This window comes from Kwoniella shivajii, chromosome 2 (genome assembly GCF_035658355.1).
Source record: "Kwoniella shivajii chromosome 2, complete sequence".
In the NCBI taxonomy this organism is placed as follows: Eukaryota; Fungi; Basidiomycota; class Tremellomycetes; order Tremellales; family Cryptococcaceae; genus Kwoniella; species Kwoniella shivajii.
The window spans coordinates 349,369-365,624 of record NC_085909.1 but is presented as its reverse complement, the minus strand read 5'-3'; the positions used below and the strand labels follow the sequence as shown (position 1 = coordinate 365,624).

The window sequence follows — 16,256 nt, the reverse complement described above, 5'->3', positions numbered from 1 at the left end:
TCATTCTCGCAGCGTTGGGCGATAGAGCCCCAAGGACAAGAAAGGGGACTCAAGAACCCTTTCCATTGTCCTCGAGCTGTCTTATTTGGTAAAGCAGCGAAGTAAACACAATATACCGGCAACTCAAGGATGTAAATACAGTCTAACTTCAGGTATCTTGATTAATCCTGGAAGAACAATACTGAAAATATCAAGTTATTTCTTAAAATAGACCTCTTCAGTTGGGTCGTTTACACATCTACCGTCATTCATGCAATATTTCGTTCGATCAACTCTCAATATTGGGGTTTAACCTTTCGGGAAACCGATTTTAACCTTTTCACGATTCCGGATCGGGATTTGAACATGCCGAAATACAAGCCGAAAAAGCACATCCACGTGAGAAGCATATGCTGTTTCGTTCGGGGTTAAAACGACTTTCGCCGTCATGTGGCACGTACCATGGACGTCCCACGTGGGAGTTGTCATCGGACACTTCAAACTCTACCTGTGTGGGAGGAGTGAAAGAGATACATATATATTATCGCTGTATTTCAATGAGGTCTTCCAATGTACTTTGATGATATACTATCTTACTTAATTGATAGTGATTCCACTATGACACTAAGCAAGAATTAAGTTTGGGTTATTTGGTTTGATCCGCCTTCGACCAGGTCTATCGTACATTCCTATCCTTCCTCTTATAATTCTGAGCCCGCTCTCCCATCTCTTCAATATCACCTGTAATCATCTGACCGATTTCTATTTTGAGAATGTTTATGGACTAGAATCCGGGAGGAAGGACACCTTGAGGTTGAGCTTGTTGAGGACCACCAAGAAGCTACGTAAGCGATAAAAAAACAGTCAGTAGCCCGTATATTACACCTTGTTTGACTGGTTTACATTTTCATTGGAAATTGAGCGTATCAAGTCCATGTAAGAACAAAAGCATTACTCACTTGTTGTTGACCTTGACTTTGCATTTGCATTTCTCTTTCTTGTTGAACTACTCTAGTTTCATCCTCGATTGCTAAAGCCAAAGGCAAACCAACTAATAAAGCAGAAGTTGAAATCCACCAGGCTAAAGTACCAGTACTTTGAACAGACCAGAATGCCCAACTTGTTGCAGTCTTGTATTTACTATATAAAGATGATCTAGTCTGAGGTGGGACGATATCTTTTAAAGCTGCAATTCGCTCATAGACAGTTTCGTCCTTGGGGTTAAAATCATCTTCATCACCGGAGAATGTAGAAGAAGAATCTGAATCTGTTTCGTAATCTGATTCGTTTTCACCTTCAGCCAAATTGATGTTGACTTCGGGAGCAGATTCGTCTTGTACTTCTTCAACGACAACGACCATTTTTACAAGTTTTCAGATAAGTATGTGTAGAGTGTTGGTAATGCGGATATGAGTAATGGGAATTTAAGACAAAAAGATGCGATGGAAGTTGGAAAAAGTCGGATAACATGACGAAGAACAAGAAAGATCAGAGAGAAATGAAACGGCGGCATGTTTCATTAAATGGGTCACTAAATTAAATGATCTGACCTCTCCCCTTAGAATGTAGATGCACGTCACTCACTAACTCAAACTCACTTACACTCGAGCGAGCTATTCAGATAATCCCATTCCTGATGATTTGATTGATATACGACCATAAATCCATCAAGAAATACATACATGAGAACAGGCTTCAATACAAAAATCTCGCGCTCTCTCTCTCTTCCCTTTCTGTCGGCGCGTAACATATAGACCGGAACAGGAGACAGCTCAAAAACAAGGTACAAGTTAACTGTGGAACACCGGTAGAAAGGAAGCCTGGGAGTGTCTGATCTGGATCGAGTGTAGAGACGCTCTCAAAACGACTATCCGCCTGGAAGTGGTCCGATAAACCTGACACTACATTCACGTTTGACCATTCTCACGAAAAATCTATTCGTATACATCGCTACAGGTACATCATAAATAGCTTCTTCTCTTACACATATCACCAAAAACTTATACAACATGTTGCAACACCCCTCACAATCCTACTTGAATCAGAATCAAGGTGGACAAGGGCAGGCAAATGGTAATTTACCATGGGGAGGACCATTCCCCAGTCTACATCTTTGGCCACTTCAAGACACATTTGTGATGAAGATGATCCATCTACCGGAAGGACAAAGGGTAAGTTTCATTCCAATTGCCATTTATAGGGCAAAAATTCAAGGCAAAGCTGTATAATTGATAAACAAATTTGTGAATTACTAGATCAAAATTGGACGTCAGACAAATACCAAAACTGTACCGGGTGAACGTAATGCATACTTTGATAGTAAAGTATTATCCAGATTACATGCTGAAATTTGGGAACAAAATGGAAAGGTAAGGTCATGACGGTTAATTGAAATGATGGGTTAATCGTGTATCTGCTGACATGACTCGCTATCATTTGTAGATGTATATCAAAGATGTTAGGTCGTCAAATGGTACTTTCATTAATGGAGAACGTCTGAGTCCTGAAAGTGTAGAAAGTGAACCTTTTGAGTTGAAGAACGAGGATCAAGTGGTGAGTGCCTTTTACCGTCTCAATTCCAGGATAAGCTCCGTGTTTGCTGAACATGCGGACTGACGTTGCTTCAATACGACAGGAATTTGGTATAGATATAGTCAGCGAAGATAATAGGACAATTGTACATCACAAAGTGGCCGCAAAAGTTTACTGCGTATTCGGTCCAGAAGATGCAGCTTTAAGTGCACGGTGAGTGATGACTTGACGACGATGTACATCAAAATGTATACTAATGCTTTCTTGACTTGATAGCGAGTTGGTCAACTACCAGAACCAAGATGGTCGTGGAGCCAAACGAATGCCAACTAATTCAACTGGTTATCCAAATAATCAACTAGCACAAATGGGTCCATCTGTAATGAGTAGTGGAGGTAAATCTGGCGGTCTAAGTTTCGATCATGTACTTACCAAACTACAGGTAAGGTTTCAAGTCTAGATTGAACTGTCGGATTGAGCTAAGTGTTTATATAGAATGAATTAAGAGCTAGCAAAGAGACAGGAGCGGAACTGCAGAATCTGGCAACGGCATTCACGGATATACAGGACACATTGGGTGGAGGATTGGTGAGTGCTTTCAGATAACGTTCAAGCTTCCAGATGATGAACGGAGAGTCAAGGCGATGCTGACAATGATATGCACTCGTAGCCACCAGCACAGAACGGTTCAGCCGCGCAATTCATTCCACCTCAATTCCGATCGGCGTCAGCAGAAGCACAAGCTGCACTGGCTGGACCACATGGTCAACAAGCAGCTGCATTCATAGCTCTTCAAAATCAACTGACTGAGACCCAAACATCGCTTGGATCTCAACTTGAAAAAATACGTTTATTGGAGGGAGAGCTGAAAGAACATGGAAGTATCAGGAATGAGATAACGACAATGAGAGAACAGATGGAAGAATCCAAAAGGGAAATGGATTTATTGCTTACAAGCGGAGGTATAAGCGGGTCAATGAGAGGAAGACGTATGAGCCGAAGAAAAGGACATGAGGATGATGATGATGAAGATGATGACGACGACGACGCTAGAAGTGTTATGACCATGATGGATAATGAAGACTCTGAACAGAGAGTAAGGGATCGACGTAGAGCTGAAAGAGAAGCTCCTGATATTAGAAGAGATAGAGGAACGGATAGACCCAAGACACCGGAACCGACCAACCTAAACGGAGATATAGGGTTTGATGATGAAAAGGACTCTTCCGGTTCAAGTCATTCTATATCCCAACCTAATGGAACAACGTCTCGTGAAAGTGAAATCATTCAGCAGAATGCTGAATTGGTAGGGAGAATCACCGCTCTTTCAGCGGAAATATCAGAAGCGGTTCAACTTTCACAAACTCTGCAATCACAGCATTCAGAAGCAATGTCAGCCGTCAAACTTCTCACGGAAAGAGTTGGAGCTTTGGAAACCGGTATAGCATCTAAGGTAGCGGAAGAAGTGGAGAAAGCGGAACTAAAATGGGAAAACTGGAGGGTGAAATTCGAAGAAGGTTGGAAGAAAGAACGCGAATCTTGGGACGCAGAGAGGGAACGTCTAAGAGGTGTAGTACGAGAATGGGAAGAAGCAAGTAGAAGAGCACATGAAGAAGAGGAAGAAAGAGAGTTGAATGAAAGTCTAAGTGAAGATGAGTTGGAGGAGGAGGAAGATGATCATGAGAATGTAGAAGGACAACCGAATGAAGTTTTATCGTTGGACGGATGGGAAGATGGTACTTCTAGATCCAGTAACCCGCCGTCAAAGATACCAGTATCTCCTAGCAGGAAATCGAAACAACGTAGGAAATCAAGTTCTAAAGCTCTATTAGCTGTCAGAGCATTACAAGCTGTTTCTGAAAACGATAATGCTCTACCGTTAGACAATAATAACGGTTCTTCCACACCGAAAGGAACGTCAGCGAACGTCATTGATAACCCTTCTCCCATCCCTACCATCAACGGTCATGGCACAGGATCAGGAAGGTCGAAGAATAAGGGACGAAGGGGAAACTCCAAAAAACGTGAACAAAACTTCCAGAGATCAGGTTTAGCTAGAACGATAAAAGTTGACGAGAAAGAAAAAGAGAATTCATCGGAATCAGGAAGAGAAAGTGTATCAACATTGAAAGATGGCGATGAGACAGATGTTGTCAAATCGAAGAATGGTAATGGTACTATGAAAGGGAAAAGTAATGAGTCTCAAGCACAAGCTATACGGGTAAGTGCATGGAAGATTTCAGGTTGGTGCGAATCGGTGCTGATTCTTATCTTTATATGTAGCCCGTCCCGGTATTCACTGTGCTGGTAGTACTAGTAGCAGCAGGTGTATATTGGCACAAATTTCATAAAGATTAGCCTTTGACTTTCGCATCAGAGCAGCGCTCAAATAGTTTGTCAATATTGATGGTCTTCTCCCACCTTGCGTGACGATACGATGTGATGATAGAAATGTAATTCAGTATTAATCATGTCATAGGTTTTCTCTTCTGATAATCGTTTAATGCATTAATGATCTTCCCGGACTACAGAAGTATTGATAAAAGGTGTGTATCATGGAAGGAGAGTTCCAAAGTTATGAGTGTCTCCTGCAGAACCAATGAAATACCATGTCACTGTGATTGGCTCTTATGGTATTCTTACTCGTATCTGGCAAGATCACAGATTGTTTGACCTGATCCCTATGCCCCTATGCTACTTCCTCGTCTCCACCAATTCCTCTTTCTTCTGCTCCTTCCAATAACGCTTGCGCAAGAATTGTGTGAGTGTCTCTCGATGCTGCTATGGCTTTTTCGATCATCTGCATTCAAGCAGACCAGTCAGCGGGTTTATGATCAAGGACAATTTAAGTTATCAGGGCCTCGAAAAAACAGCCAGCACAGATGGAGTGATGTGGAGAAGAAGGGCAGGAGGGAGGACCACAGACGAACAAGGCAATGAACGCGAACTCTCAAAGGAATTTATGCCCTCTTCACCAGGTAGAATCAATAAACTTACCTCCGAAACCTCATCAATACCATTCTCACCTTCGAACCAGATACTAGTGACTTTCCCCAAAGCAGGCATACTTCCAACTAGTACTTTTCCGGTCGAGTTTCTTTCTTCCTCTTCTTCAGGATCTAACACCAATATCGATTCTCCATTTCCGCTTCCAGTGCCGTCTCCAGGCGATGTGTCAGAACAAGTAGAAGAGATAACAGCGGAAGTACCTAAAGCGTACATTTCAATGCCTGCATCTGCTATTGCAGCTGAAGCTACAGTCAATCCTGCCGAAAGCACATTTGTGGTCGTATCAGATTCAAGTACCACCAAGAAAACATCAATCGATGATTTCGGTAATAGATGAAGTTGGATGGTAGGTAACAGTGATTGAGTTAAAAGGTGAGATAAAGGTAATGGTTCGGTATCCTATCAAAGTAGAACATTTCGATAAGCTCTTGCTGGATTATTTGAATGGGGAAATGGAGGGGAAAGAGTGGATGCACTTACTCGTAGTGGAGCTCTACGAGGATTAGAAGCGAAAGGAGCGAATTTGATTTCAAGGTTTAATGTTCCTTGAGGTGTATAAGGTGGTGCTTTAGGTCGAGGTCCATAACTATCAGATAATTCCATCACCTGTTAGCTTCTTGACCTTCCCTCCCTACCTACTTGAAAGATTCCATCAATAATGACTCACACTGAACAAGCGATTTTGACACCTCCCGATTCAATATAACCACTTCCATTGGCTTGCGATATCAAACCTGTTTTGAGGACTACGAACAAATACAGTGAGATTCGAGTCAGCTTTCATAGTTCAAGCATTCAGCATCTCTCGTCGGTAATAACGATGGCTGCTCGTGAATTCTGCTGTAGGATAGAGGAAAATACGTACAGATCGGTCTAGCTTCATCATTACTCCTCCCTGATCTTTTCGATGGTCCAGCTTCATTTTCATTTGATAACGGTTCGTATATCGGTGGTATTGATATTTCAGGTCCTGGGATTCGTCTTCTATCGAAAGCTGTTGCCATACTGATGATAGATGTAATCAAGGGATGTACGTTGAGATGGCCGATTGGCTTGAGGCCTTATAAATGGAGAAGGAAAGAATACGTGGTGTTGAATAAGATGGATGATGCAGCAAAGATAATCGGTTGTTATCGATCAACCGTGAGTTTGTAATTTTTCAAATTCAGCATGCGAGTCAATCTCAAGCAATCGTACCAAAACGTATTTCGTCTTTCTCAATGCAACATATCAAACAGTCCCATCCCAAAAGGCACAACTTCACGAAACGATGGAATGCATAACAAGTAAATACAGTATAAAAAGATATAGGCAAGATTCAGGCCGGTTTACACCACTTATGGAAATGCTCGGCTAGACAATCCTGTCTGTATGTCAATAGACTAAGTCTAGATCCTCATGTAGGGCTTCACTGGCTAGGAATTATGAGGCCTAAAAAGCTACAATAATTAGGGATCATATACAATTTGATTCAAAGAAAAAAGAAAAGAATGACAAGAAAGATGTCGAAATTCAACAATTTCGACCTCACGAGAGAGGGATTGGTGGTCGTGACGAAAGAACACTCTCAATTTAAAGTGGGTGGTTCAAACATAGATATCATTGAATTGTAGAAGCAAAGTGGAGGTTAACCAGTAGATCTACCGTTGATGTTGTTTACATGGAATATAGTTAGACCATCGATACAAGATTCTCAGACAGGACCTGAAGAGGAATACTATATAGCTACAAACGTATTGAGCCAACTGAAAAACCATGAACCAACCAAATTGGGATGAAACTTGCAAGAATGGGTGAAAGCATGCCACAAAGTGAGTAAAGTATAAATTCCCTCCTTCCGTGATGACCTAGTGACCTGTACACACCAATCTAAACCTCATACTACATCGCGACCTGGCACTATATCCAACAGTTCCCCGCCCTAGTGTCCGTCTAATATATAGTCATCCATTCGTTTTTAAACGGTTAACCGCCTCCCATCTGATTGACAAATTCTTCAAAATTAAATCCAAACATCTCACCCTCGGGATTAAACATTATATTCCCATTATTTTGCAAATTTCCATTCGAGTCATTGTCGTTATGATATACTCCTGCTCCAGAGAAACTTTGATTCTGGTCAGACCTTCCATTATCTATGTTCGTCCCTGCACCGTTATTCAATGGAACGCCCAATCCCATTCCCAATGCCATTGACATATCCATATCCACGAAATCTGATCTTGGTTCATTTCCACCATTTCCATTGTAACCGTGTTGATTCAGGTACACCATAGTTGGAGACTGGTTTTGTCCTTGGTTATATGGGTTCTGAGAAGTAGTCCCACTTATATTTGCGTTTACAGATTGAAAACTTGACATTGCGATTGGAGGACTAACACTTGAATTGATATATTGGTTCATCGAATCATCGGATATCCAAGTAGCGGGCGTCTGAAGTGATTGTTGGTTCAGCGAGTACGATGTCACGTTCATATCACTAGGGAAAGGAGGTACGATTCCATCGTATATACCCGGTTCAGCTAATGTCGCAGAAGTAGCCACTGATGTATTCGATTGAGGTGAAGGAGTGGTTTCCCCAACAAGACCTTGAGTACCGGTTCCTGGACTCGATATTGTCCGCTTATGCAAAGGAGCTTGAACTCTTCTCAATTTGGCTGAACCAACCAAGTGACTGAGATCATCTTCCTCACCGGAAGCTTCGGTTGTATCTTTATCCTTCGACTTGGTTGCTGCTACTAGAGCTTCATGGGCGCGTTTACGCAGTCGAAGTAGTATTGGGAGACCTTTCTTTGCTCGACAACCTTCGCGAGCAGCTGCAGAGATGTCACATACAATGGACATGCCATGGAAAGATGGACTAGCAAAGGCGCATGTCGGAGCACGGATGACAATTGCCGATCTGTCATCTATGTCAGTCATCCTTACTATGTCTGGCAGTTGCACAAGCACCACTCACAGACAGACAGCGCTGGAAAATGCATGAAACCAGAAGAACCACCATCTCGCCACTAAGGACGGGTGATAGATCACCAAAGTCTTGACTAGCTGGACTATCTCTTGAGCGCTCTCGAATAGAGCAATGAAGCTAGGACCAAGTTTCCATCGAGAAGGATCTTCTGGATTATCTTTGAGAGCTCGAGCGAAAAGGGGGCGATTGAGGAGCAAGCGCATCTGTGCGACTTGTAATCGAATACCCAGGCGATGTATAACCTTCAGTGACAGGTGTTTAGCTCAGACTGAGTTTCCGAGGGGAAGCTTTCGCACTTACGAGATGAGGTTCAACACTGCGATCTAACGGCAAATCTTGTATAGCGACATTGGGTAGGAGGTGTTCAGGAAGATTCTTCTTGACTACACTCCGTTATAAGCGAGAAGATTCTGCAGCGATTGGATCCTTCAACTTACACTCCCTCAGCTCAGAGTCAAGCTGCATGACTGCGCTGTATGACACCGCGTTTGCTTGTGCTTGCTGTATGATATGTGCGGTTAGCGCAATCTCCACCGCCAATGATGGTGGTGTCACTTACCACATCTATCACTCGTTCCATCATCGTGATCAGAGTGTACTAAGGGATAATCGTCAGCCATATCATCCACATTATTCGGAAGCGGCATACTTTAGCACGATGAACTGGTTACACACGTCAGCATATTGACTCGTCTACGTTGCGCGTTACTTACAACCACTCTCATCACCTATTAGCTCCGTGTTCTCCGGTATCTTAGTGTCCGCATATTTGTCACTTGTAGCACATGGTCTGTAAACATACAGAGTCAGCTATAATTCAACTTCTGATAGTTGACCACTCACCGTCCAAAACAGAGGGCCTGTAACCTATCATACGTCTGCGGGAGACAGCATTAACATCATGAGTGAAAGGTCATATTTTCTATTCGGTCCAAACTTACCACTACCTCCCACCAGACTTGACGTCTCTCCTCAATCTCATACGGCGAAAGACCAAAGTGTGATCCATCTCTATGAAGTCCAAGCTAAAACGAAGTCAGCAATAAGCGAGCTGAGGGACAGGAAGTAGCTTACACTCTGTGCTACTTTGACTGCGGTTCCAAGTATAGGCCAGAAGACTTCGGCGCCATTGCCACGTTTATCGTTTAGGATATACGTCCCCATAAGATGTAAAGCTTGGACAGTTGCTGGGCTGGAGTTCTCCAGACCGACTATGCTGATACACGTCCTTCCAATACGGAAAAGCTGTTCCCCTCGATGATGGACTAGAATAAAATTAGTATATGTGCACGGAATACTATTATGCTACCACGAGATCGATTAGGACTTACAAGGTGGTCTATTCAAATCGAACATTGCCCCTAAAGCCATGACAAGGAATACACACGCTATCTTATGAGCGTTCGGCGATGCTTCTGTGTCATAGGCGTTCATAACGTGATCATTCTCGAACATAGCTCGAGGTATAGGTTGGTATCTAAGGAGAAGTCAATCAGTCGCTAGCACATCAACGATAAAAGGGGTAAGCTCACTGCCAATTGACATTCTCCCAATAACTCTCCACCAAACTTCTTCCTTCCAGATCATAATCTGGCAACTCTGCGCGCAGCTTTTCTAAATCGGACTGTATATCTCCACCCGCGAAAAGGGAAGCGTATAGTCCCAATCCGTCGTTCTGATAAGCATTTTGGGTTTGATGACCTTGATTCCACTCACCCGCAGCGGTGGCAGGGGGCGTTACAAGAGGTGGACCATGGGTGTTGGTCGATCCTCGAAGCTGTACGTTGGAGGTAGCGATGGGACTTCCTTCTCCATCCGATTCTTCACCTTCCCTCAGATACTCGCTACCTGCGAAACTCCCCACGAATTTTGCTTGTCCCTCCTCTCCGATAGTCAGAGTGCCAAATGCTCCCTGTACAAGATCGTCTTCTCCAGCAGGAAGTCTCACTTCCTCTTTTATGGATGGTCGAGGATATGGTCTACCGTTGTTCTCGCGCGGTGAAAACAGATATGGAGATTCAAGAAGAGGGTGAGGCGTGGAACTGCTTTTAGCATGTGCTTGAGCAAGAGCAACTTCGAGTATTGATATACGTTGATGAAGCTACAGTCATAGTTAATTAAGATGTGGCAATTCAATCAAGGAGCTACATACTTCTGCAGTGTCGGCCAGAATTAATCTACAGTCAAGAAAGTCAGCTTTACCAATCTCACAGCACTTGTGCCCAAAGTGAAATGTAATCCGCACCTTTTGCCTTTTCCAGTACGCATCTCTCCATTTGGACAAATCTGAGCACAGCCTCGTTTCTCACCTGTATGATATCCAGTGTGAGTACTTAAAACGCTGGATCATTCTTCACATCCTGGTGGTTTTCTTCTGAGTTGAAAGGAGAGAGTGGGGGACAGAGGGAGAGAAGGAGGACACCTACAGGAAGTACAGGGCCACTCTCTTGAGCATTTCAGCTTGAGTCTGCAGGTCAAGACGTCAGCAACACGGGCTAGCGAGGACGAGGACAAGTCATATTTGCGGCTGTTTGAATGCACTCACCTTCTACATTCTGCGCAGCTGAAACTCTGTCTTCCAGTTTTCTCTTTGTCTAGCTTGGCTCCATTCACCTGCTTCACAACTCCAGCGGGGGTTTTACTACTTCCTTCGTTGTTGATGGGTTTGGGTAGAGGTAATGGAGGTGGTCTCATCGTCTCGTTCATCACCATAATGAGGTAGATTGTCGATGTAAAGCTCGAGACTGAATCGGATTATATGCGTGTAAGATATACCGCGCAGTACTGAATGAGTAGTCTTCTATTAGGGAGAGGTTGAGTGATAGATGAATGATTGCCAAGGTGTCTTCCTTGATTGCTGATCGAAATTATGATGGAATCAGCCTATACACAGGTCATCAAAGGATAATCAAATGCGTGGTCCTTCGGCGATACAGTTGACAATGATGAGGTGTGTGATCATGCTTACACCATGTGTAAGAATATGACAAAACCGATAGCAATCGAAATTGTGATGAGACTTACAAGATATTGGGCAATGATCAAGAATGTACTCTTCCTTCCAGAATCCCACTAGTTTCTTTGTTTTCTGGTTCTACTGTTTGCTCCTCGTGATGCACACCTTTTGTCAATCCCTTACTTCTCGACTGTACCCTCGATTTTGATGATGATGATGAAGTGCTTCAGACGAGACGACTGATTGTTGATCTCAATTTGTTATTGTTAATGATGTAGGGGCGGCTGTTACCGGCGATTGTCCGATAGATGATGTTATTATAGATAAAAGAGGGTGGTCAACTGGTTTAGACCACACAACACACAATCAACTTTTTCTCTTATTATGCTCCGTTCTTACTCTGACTGAGCTAAGATATACAACAAAGGGTTCTCCTGTCTTTGTTGATTAATCGAAGATGGTCGACTCCAAACATGAAGCCATGGAGACCGTTGTTCTGATCTTCGGACGGACCATATGGAAAAACGAGTATGAAGAGAAAAGGTACAAAGGTGGAGGGAAAACGAGACAAAAAAGGCAAATTCCTATAGGTCAGAATCACATCTTCCCTTATCATTCTTCAGAAGATAACGATATAACGAGATACCAAGATTTTGATATTTTGTAAGCGATCCAATAATTAATTAAAATGGGACTATCATTTGGGATGACGACTCGTACACGTACTCGTACTGTACACTTATCATTCAGCCCTATCATTGCACATAGTGGTAGTCAATTTGGCGACGAACGTAGCTAGCTGAGCACATCAAGAAATGCCATCTGGCAGAAGATAATATCCCTTCTTCCCCACTCCTTTGAACTCGTGATGAAATCATGCTTCGATGCTGTTTTAGATGACCCGAAGTTTCTCCATATGCACTGTGTTCAGGAAGGCTACTATTTCTCATTTGTTATCCTCGCTGCTTTGTAGCTTCGATGCCGAGTGTAGAATATCCATGATGTTGCTCTCGTCTGCACATACATGAGACAAAGAATTCCTCAAGATACGTGTTCTCCACCTTAAAACGCTAACAGCATCCTGCGGAGGGAAATCGTTTCATTGTTTGTGATGTGATGGTAGGATCCCCACAGCGATCGCATCATCTATCAACACCAGAGGAGGTAGCGGATCTGTGTCAGACCAAAATCTCCCTACCCCATTCAAGGGGTATCTGCAAACAAACGCAACAATAACATAGTTAACATCTTTGACAAACGCAAATGCCTCCGAAGTATCGGTGATTATACCGCTTGAACCTCTTCTTCCCATCTCTGTAATTAGTAATGAACGTTCAACGGAATGAACGGCGAATCTACTCTATACTTTGGTAGCCTTTTGCTTGCATAAGGTACCTTTTCATGCAAGTTATCCCACTAGATCGCTATGGCGTGAGAAATAACGCCTCATTCATCGTTGTGTGATTGACGCGTACCTAGATATCAAGCATAATGAATGTAACACGAAATACGACTACACACAACCTGTTTCGGACGGTCGCGATCCTCGGAAAGACGGAGATGCGTCGACAAGAATATTGGAATGATGAGTGGGTCGTTCCAATCATCAACTCCAATCCTCTCATCCTTGATTTTGATTGATTGAAGGCACACAACCTATCTGTGGCGTATGCACTGTAGACTTATACTGAGCCGAAAGGAAGCGACAGGAATCCGAATATGCGCACTTTTGATGCACACAACCAGTCAGGGACGATAGACATCTCGTTTTCAATCCCTTTTTACTGTTTCATATACACACTTAATTGTACCACTGTCATACAAACAGATACAAACAGAACATGATGTTCACACAAATGTACCTATGAAGGGGACCCCTTCGGATGAAAACGAGATGGATCCGACGCTTCGATCTCTCTGCATATGCGCCCGAACTAGAAATGCTGCTTCATCCTTTATGATGTACAAACTCAAATCGTATGATCAAACATTACAAGTTCTGGTCAAAACCAACAATGTGTATGACGTTTCCTTTGGGGATTGCTCAGATCTCCAGCAACTCCGATAAATGTAAAATCAAGTGAGGCCTTCCTCCCGAAACGCCCTTTGAGTTGAAAACGGATTGGCTCCGATGTAGGCGATCGACGATATCAGCTGTGGATATCCCTTCAGGTAGGCTGACGAAATTGGCATGATAGTTTTTGGCGAAGCATGGGGTATAGTGGAAAAAGCATATAAGTGTGGATGGATTGGAGCGATATAGTCTCATCCTTCTTGCCTCAAAATTCATACCAATTCTCTCTTCCTATCATCGGATACATCTGCCTTAAATTATCTACATTGCACGGTAACATGTCTGAGGGAAACAACACTTCATCTGGTGGTTATCCATCATCTGGTGACTATCAGATTGACATGGACGCTATTCTTTGGCAATCTATCGTATCGACACCCGACCGTACCATCGTAAGCAATAACATCTTCCGTTACCTCCCTCCACAAGCACAAGCTGATGTCATTTCCTCCTGTTTAGTGGTGGAGTGTCTTCGCCTTGGTACTTCAGTCTGCTATTGTTAGCTCGATCGTGACAAAAACGTTTATGTACTTTGAGTATTTTCAAAAAAGCGATAACCCATTATTTCTGGTATTCATAGGTTCTGGTTGTGTAGTGACTCTGTGAGTCATTCAAAAGATCATTGTGGCCGGCTGAACTGACTGTAATATTTTCTTTATCAGATGCACCCTTGGATTGACTTGTGCAGAGGTATGTCCAAATCGTCCACAGTGTCATCATAGGATTCGTTGACAGCTATCACTTTATTCAGAACCACCAACTCATATTCCACGCGCAAACAGAATTTCACACCATTTTCCGATTTTTGTTTGTAGGCGATCAGACTATCCTGTTGATAGGTGCTATATTCAATCTTGCAGCAGGATCGTACTATTCTTTTAGGGCATGGAAGGTATGTCTCTGTTGGACTTATTCCTTTTGACCGTGACGGGTTCTGATCACCAATTCGCAACTAATATTCTGCTTCACTTTCTGTCAGATGTGCGGCAGTAAAATGTACATGACTCCTCTGTTCTTTGTGATCCTCGTGGCACCCTTTGGATCTGCTCTCGCGTAAGTCGTTTTTTTCAATTCCTTGATATCTTCATTGATCGCTATCGTTAATCATCGTTTAAATACCTCTGGTTTTATATACACATAGTACCGTTATCAAAGGATATCAAATGCCTACGCTGGTGGTACAAAATCTTCCACTTCTTTCCGGCTTTTTTGACGACTACGTTCGTATTTCCAAGATATGGGGTGCTTTGACTCTCGCTATGGATTCTACTCTATGTTTTATCTGTGAGACTTTGTTCTTATATATGTAAAAATCAGACACATATCTAATGAATCGTTTCCTCAGTAACGGTTTTATTATTCCGATCAAAAGATACTGTATTTGCCAGGGAGACCAGAATATTCCACAAGCTATTTGCATTGATGTACGAGTCTATGTGAGTTTTTTTTTCTACTTAGCTGCTGTTGAAGAGCTGGATTGGTGCTGACCCTTCGTAATGCAGGTTGCCACCTGTCATCTTCCTCTTTATCCTCGAATGCGCAGAACAGGTAGCAGGCTCACCTACCAGTATGTCCTATCCACTTTGCTTATGATCACGTCAGTATTACTGAAAGAACGTTGCTGCTCTTGTAGCCGACTGGCGAAAATTTACTGTCACCTGTATCCCGATATTATATTTCCATTCAGTACTTTCAGCGCTTGTTAGTCGACAGACCATTCGTGGTTTGTTAGATTCCAAATTATCCTCGCAAGGCATATCTGTGTTGTCTTCAGGACATACAGGAAGTGGTAGTAGCAAGAATTATTACAAAAGTTATCCCTCTACCGACGTTTTAACTTCGAAAAGAGCGGAAGAAGGTGGTATTGAGATGAAAGGAGATTATGAAAGTCAAAGTCAAGTTTCAGTCGGTGGTCCAATGGTCAAGGTGAGAGTGAGCAAACCGATTGATTCACCGTCATCGTCTTTATATGAGAAACACTAACGATGACAACTTGAACGTGCAGGTGGAACAGAATCTGGCTACTTCCGAACCTGATTCATACGCTTTGAATCATCCTCACTTATCTCCAATAGATGACATCTCAACAGTCAATCGAGATCGATCAAACAGGGTCGCACCACCCGTCGAAGGTCTAGATGATATTTCATATGGTCTTAGTGTCAACCGTCCATGGAATAATCCTTCTGGACGTCTCAACTAGCTCAGCGTTCTCTGATAACACAAAACAATCACTTAGCATCTCAAAATCCTTGCCAAGTTGGAATAAGCTATCAACTGGAAAAGTTTGTATGAATGAAGAAAGGAGTAATTGAAGGGTTGAACGAAAATCATCGGTTAAAATTGTATATAATTTTTTAAGTTAGAAATCGTAACACAATACAATATTCTGACTTTTAAGCTTTGTAGTTTGCCATGCAGTCCTTTACAGTGATGTATTCAGATGGGATACCACGATGGGAGAGCGGCATTGCCACAAACCGTGTGACTGTGAAGGTCAGAATGGCAAACTCCGTGTGGCACTTGAGTAAACTTGTCTGTGGACGCAGGAATTTCAGCGTGATGATGTTGCGCTTTGACTAAAAATGATCCTACTTCTACTCCTCCTTCTTCTTCTTCGTCTTTGTGGTTTCTGACCTTCTTTTTCTTTCTTACTGTTGTTCATATCCTCCTTATTGGAACTTGACTAATTTCTCCTGAATCTTGCTTCCAAACCACTAACGTATCGATAATTC

At 42.8% G+C, this 16,256-nt stretch overlaps 5 protein-coding genes across 5 annotated transcripts; 2 read left to right on the top strand and 3 right to left on the bottom strand.

The window, feature by feature from the left end:
• Nucleotides 1-763: 763 nt before the first annotated feature.
• IL334_001508 (uncharacterized protein) lies at nucleotides 764-1,340 on the bottom strand (the record flags this gene model as incomplete). Its single annotated transcript, XM_062933265.1, has 2 exons — nucleotides 764-820; nucleotides 939-1,340. 2 exons carry the CDS (start codon nucleotides 1,338-1,340, stop codon nucleotides 764-766), a joined length of 459 nt encoding a protein of 152 aa, XP_062789316.1.
• A 648-nt stretch (nucleotides 1,341-1,988) lies between these two features.
• IL334_001507 (uncharacterized protein) lies at nucleotides 1,989-4,869 on the top strand (the record flags this gene model as incomplete). Its single annotated transcript, XM_062933264.1, has 8 exons — nucleotides 1,989-2,150; nucleotides 2,235-2,348; nucleotides 2,422-2,532; nucleotides 2,615-2,724; nucleotides 2,788-2,953; nucleotides 3,007-3,099; nucleotides 3,182-4,732; nucleotides 4,795-4,869. The coding sequence occupies 8 exons, from the start codon at nucleotides 1,989-1,991 to the stop codon at nucleotides 4,867-4,869; spliced, it is 2,382 nt and encodes a 793-aa protein (XP_062789315.1).
• Nucleotides 4,870-5,200: 331 nt separating this feature from the next.
• Nucleotides 5,201-6,524, bottom strand: IL334_001506 (uncharacterized protein; the record flags this gene model as incomplete). Its single annotated transcript, XM_062933263.1, has 5 exons — nucleotides 5,201-5,311; nucleotides 5,509-5,919; nucleotides 6,001-6,106; nucleotides 6,188-6,266; nucleotides 6,386-6,524. 5 exons carry the CDS (start codon nucleotides 6,522-6,524, stop codon nucleotides 5,201-5,203), a joined length of 846 nt encoding a protein of 281 aa, XP_062789314.1.
• A 961-nt stretch (nucleotides 6,525-7,485) lies between these two features.
• Nucleotides 7,486-11,197, bottom strand: IL334_001505 (uncharacterized protein; the record flags this gene model as incomplete). The annotated part of the gene is made up of 16 exons (XM_062933262.1): nucleotides 7,486-8,422; nucleotides 8,480-8,733; nucleotides 8,792-8,874; nucleotides 8,929-8,992; nucleotides 9,051-9,089; nucleotides 9,141-9,154; nucleotides 9,205-9,281; nucleotides 9,335-9,369; nucleotides 9,433-9,516; nucleotides 9,566-9,756; nucleotides 9,823-9,968; nucleotides 10,024-10,592; nucleotides 10,644-10,668; nucleotides 10,737-10,800; nucleotides 10,918-10,958; nucleotides 11,037-11,197. 16 exons carry the CDS (start codon nucleotides 11,195-11,197, stop codon nucleotides 7,486-7,488), a joined length of 2,784 nt encoding a protein of 927 aa, XP_062789313.1.
• Nucleotides 11,198-13,799: 2,602 nt separating this feature from the next.
• IL334_001504 (uncharacterized protein) lies at nucleotides 13,800-15,724 on the top strand (the record flags this gene model as incomplete). The annotated part of the gene is made up of 10 exons (XM_062933261.1): nucleotides 13,800-13,913; nucleotides 13,981-14,123; nucleotides 14,184-14,211; nucleotides 14,273-14,413; nucleotides 14,501-14,574; nucleotides 14,663-14,805; nucleotides 14,867-14,957; nucleotides 15,024-15,088; nucleotides 15,155-15,447; nucleotides 15,527-15,724. 10 exons carry the CDS (start codon nucleotides 13,800-13,802, stop codon nucleotides 15,722-15,724), a joined length of 1,290 nt encoding a protein of 429 aa, XP_062789312.1.
• Nucleotides 15,725-16,256: the final 532 nt, after the last annotated feature.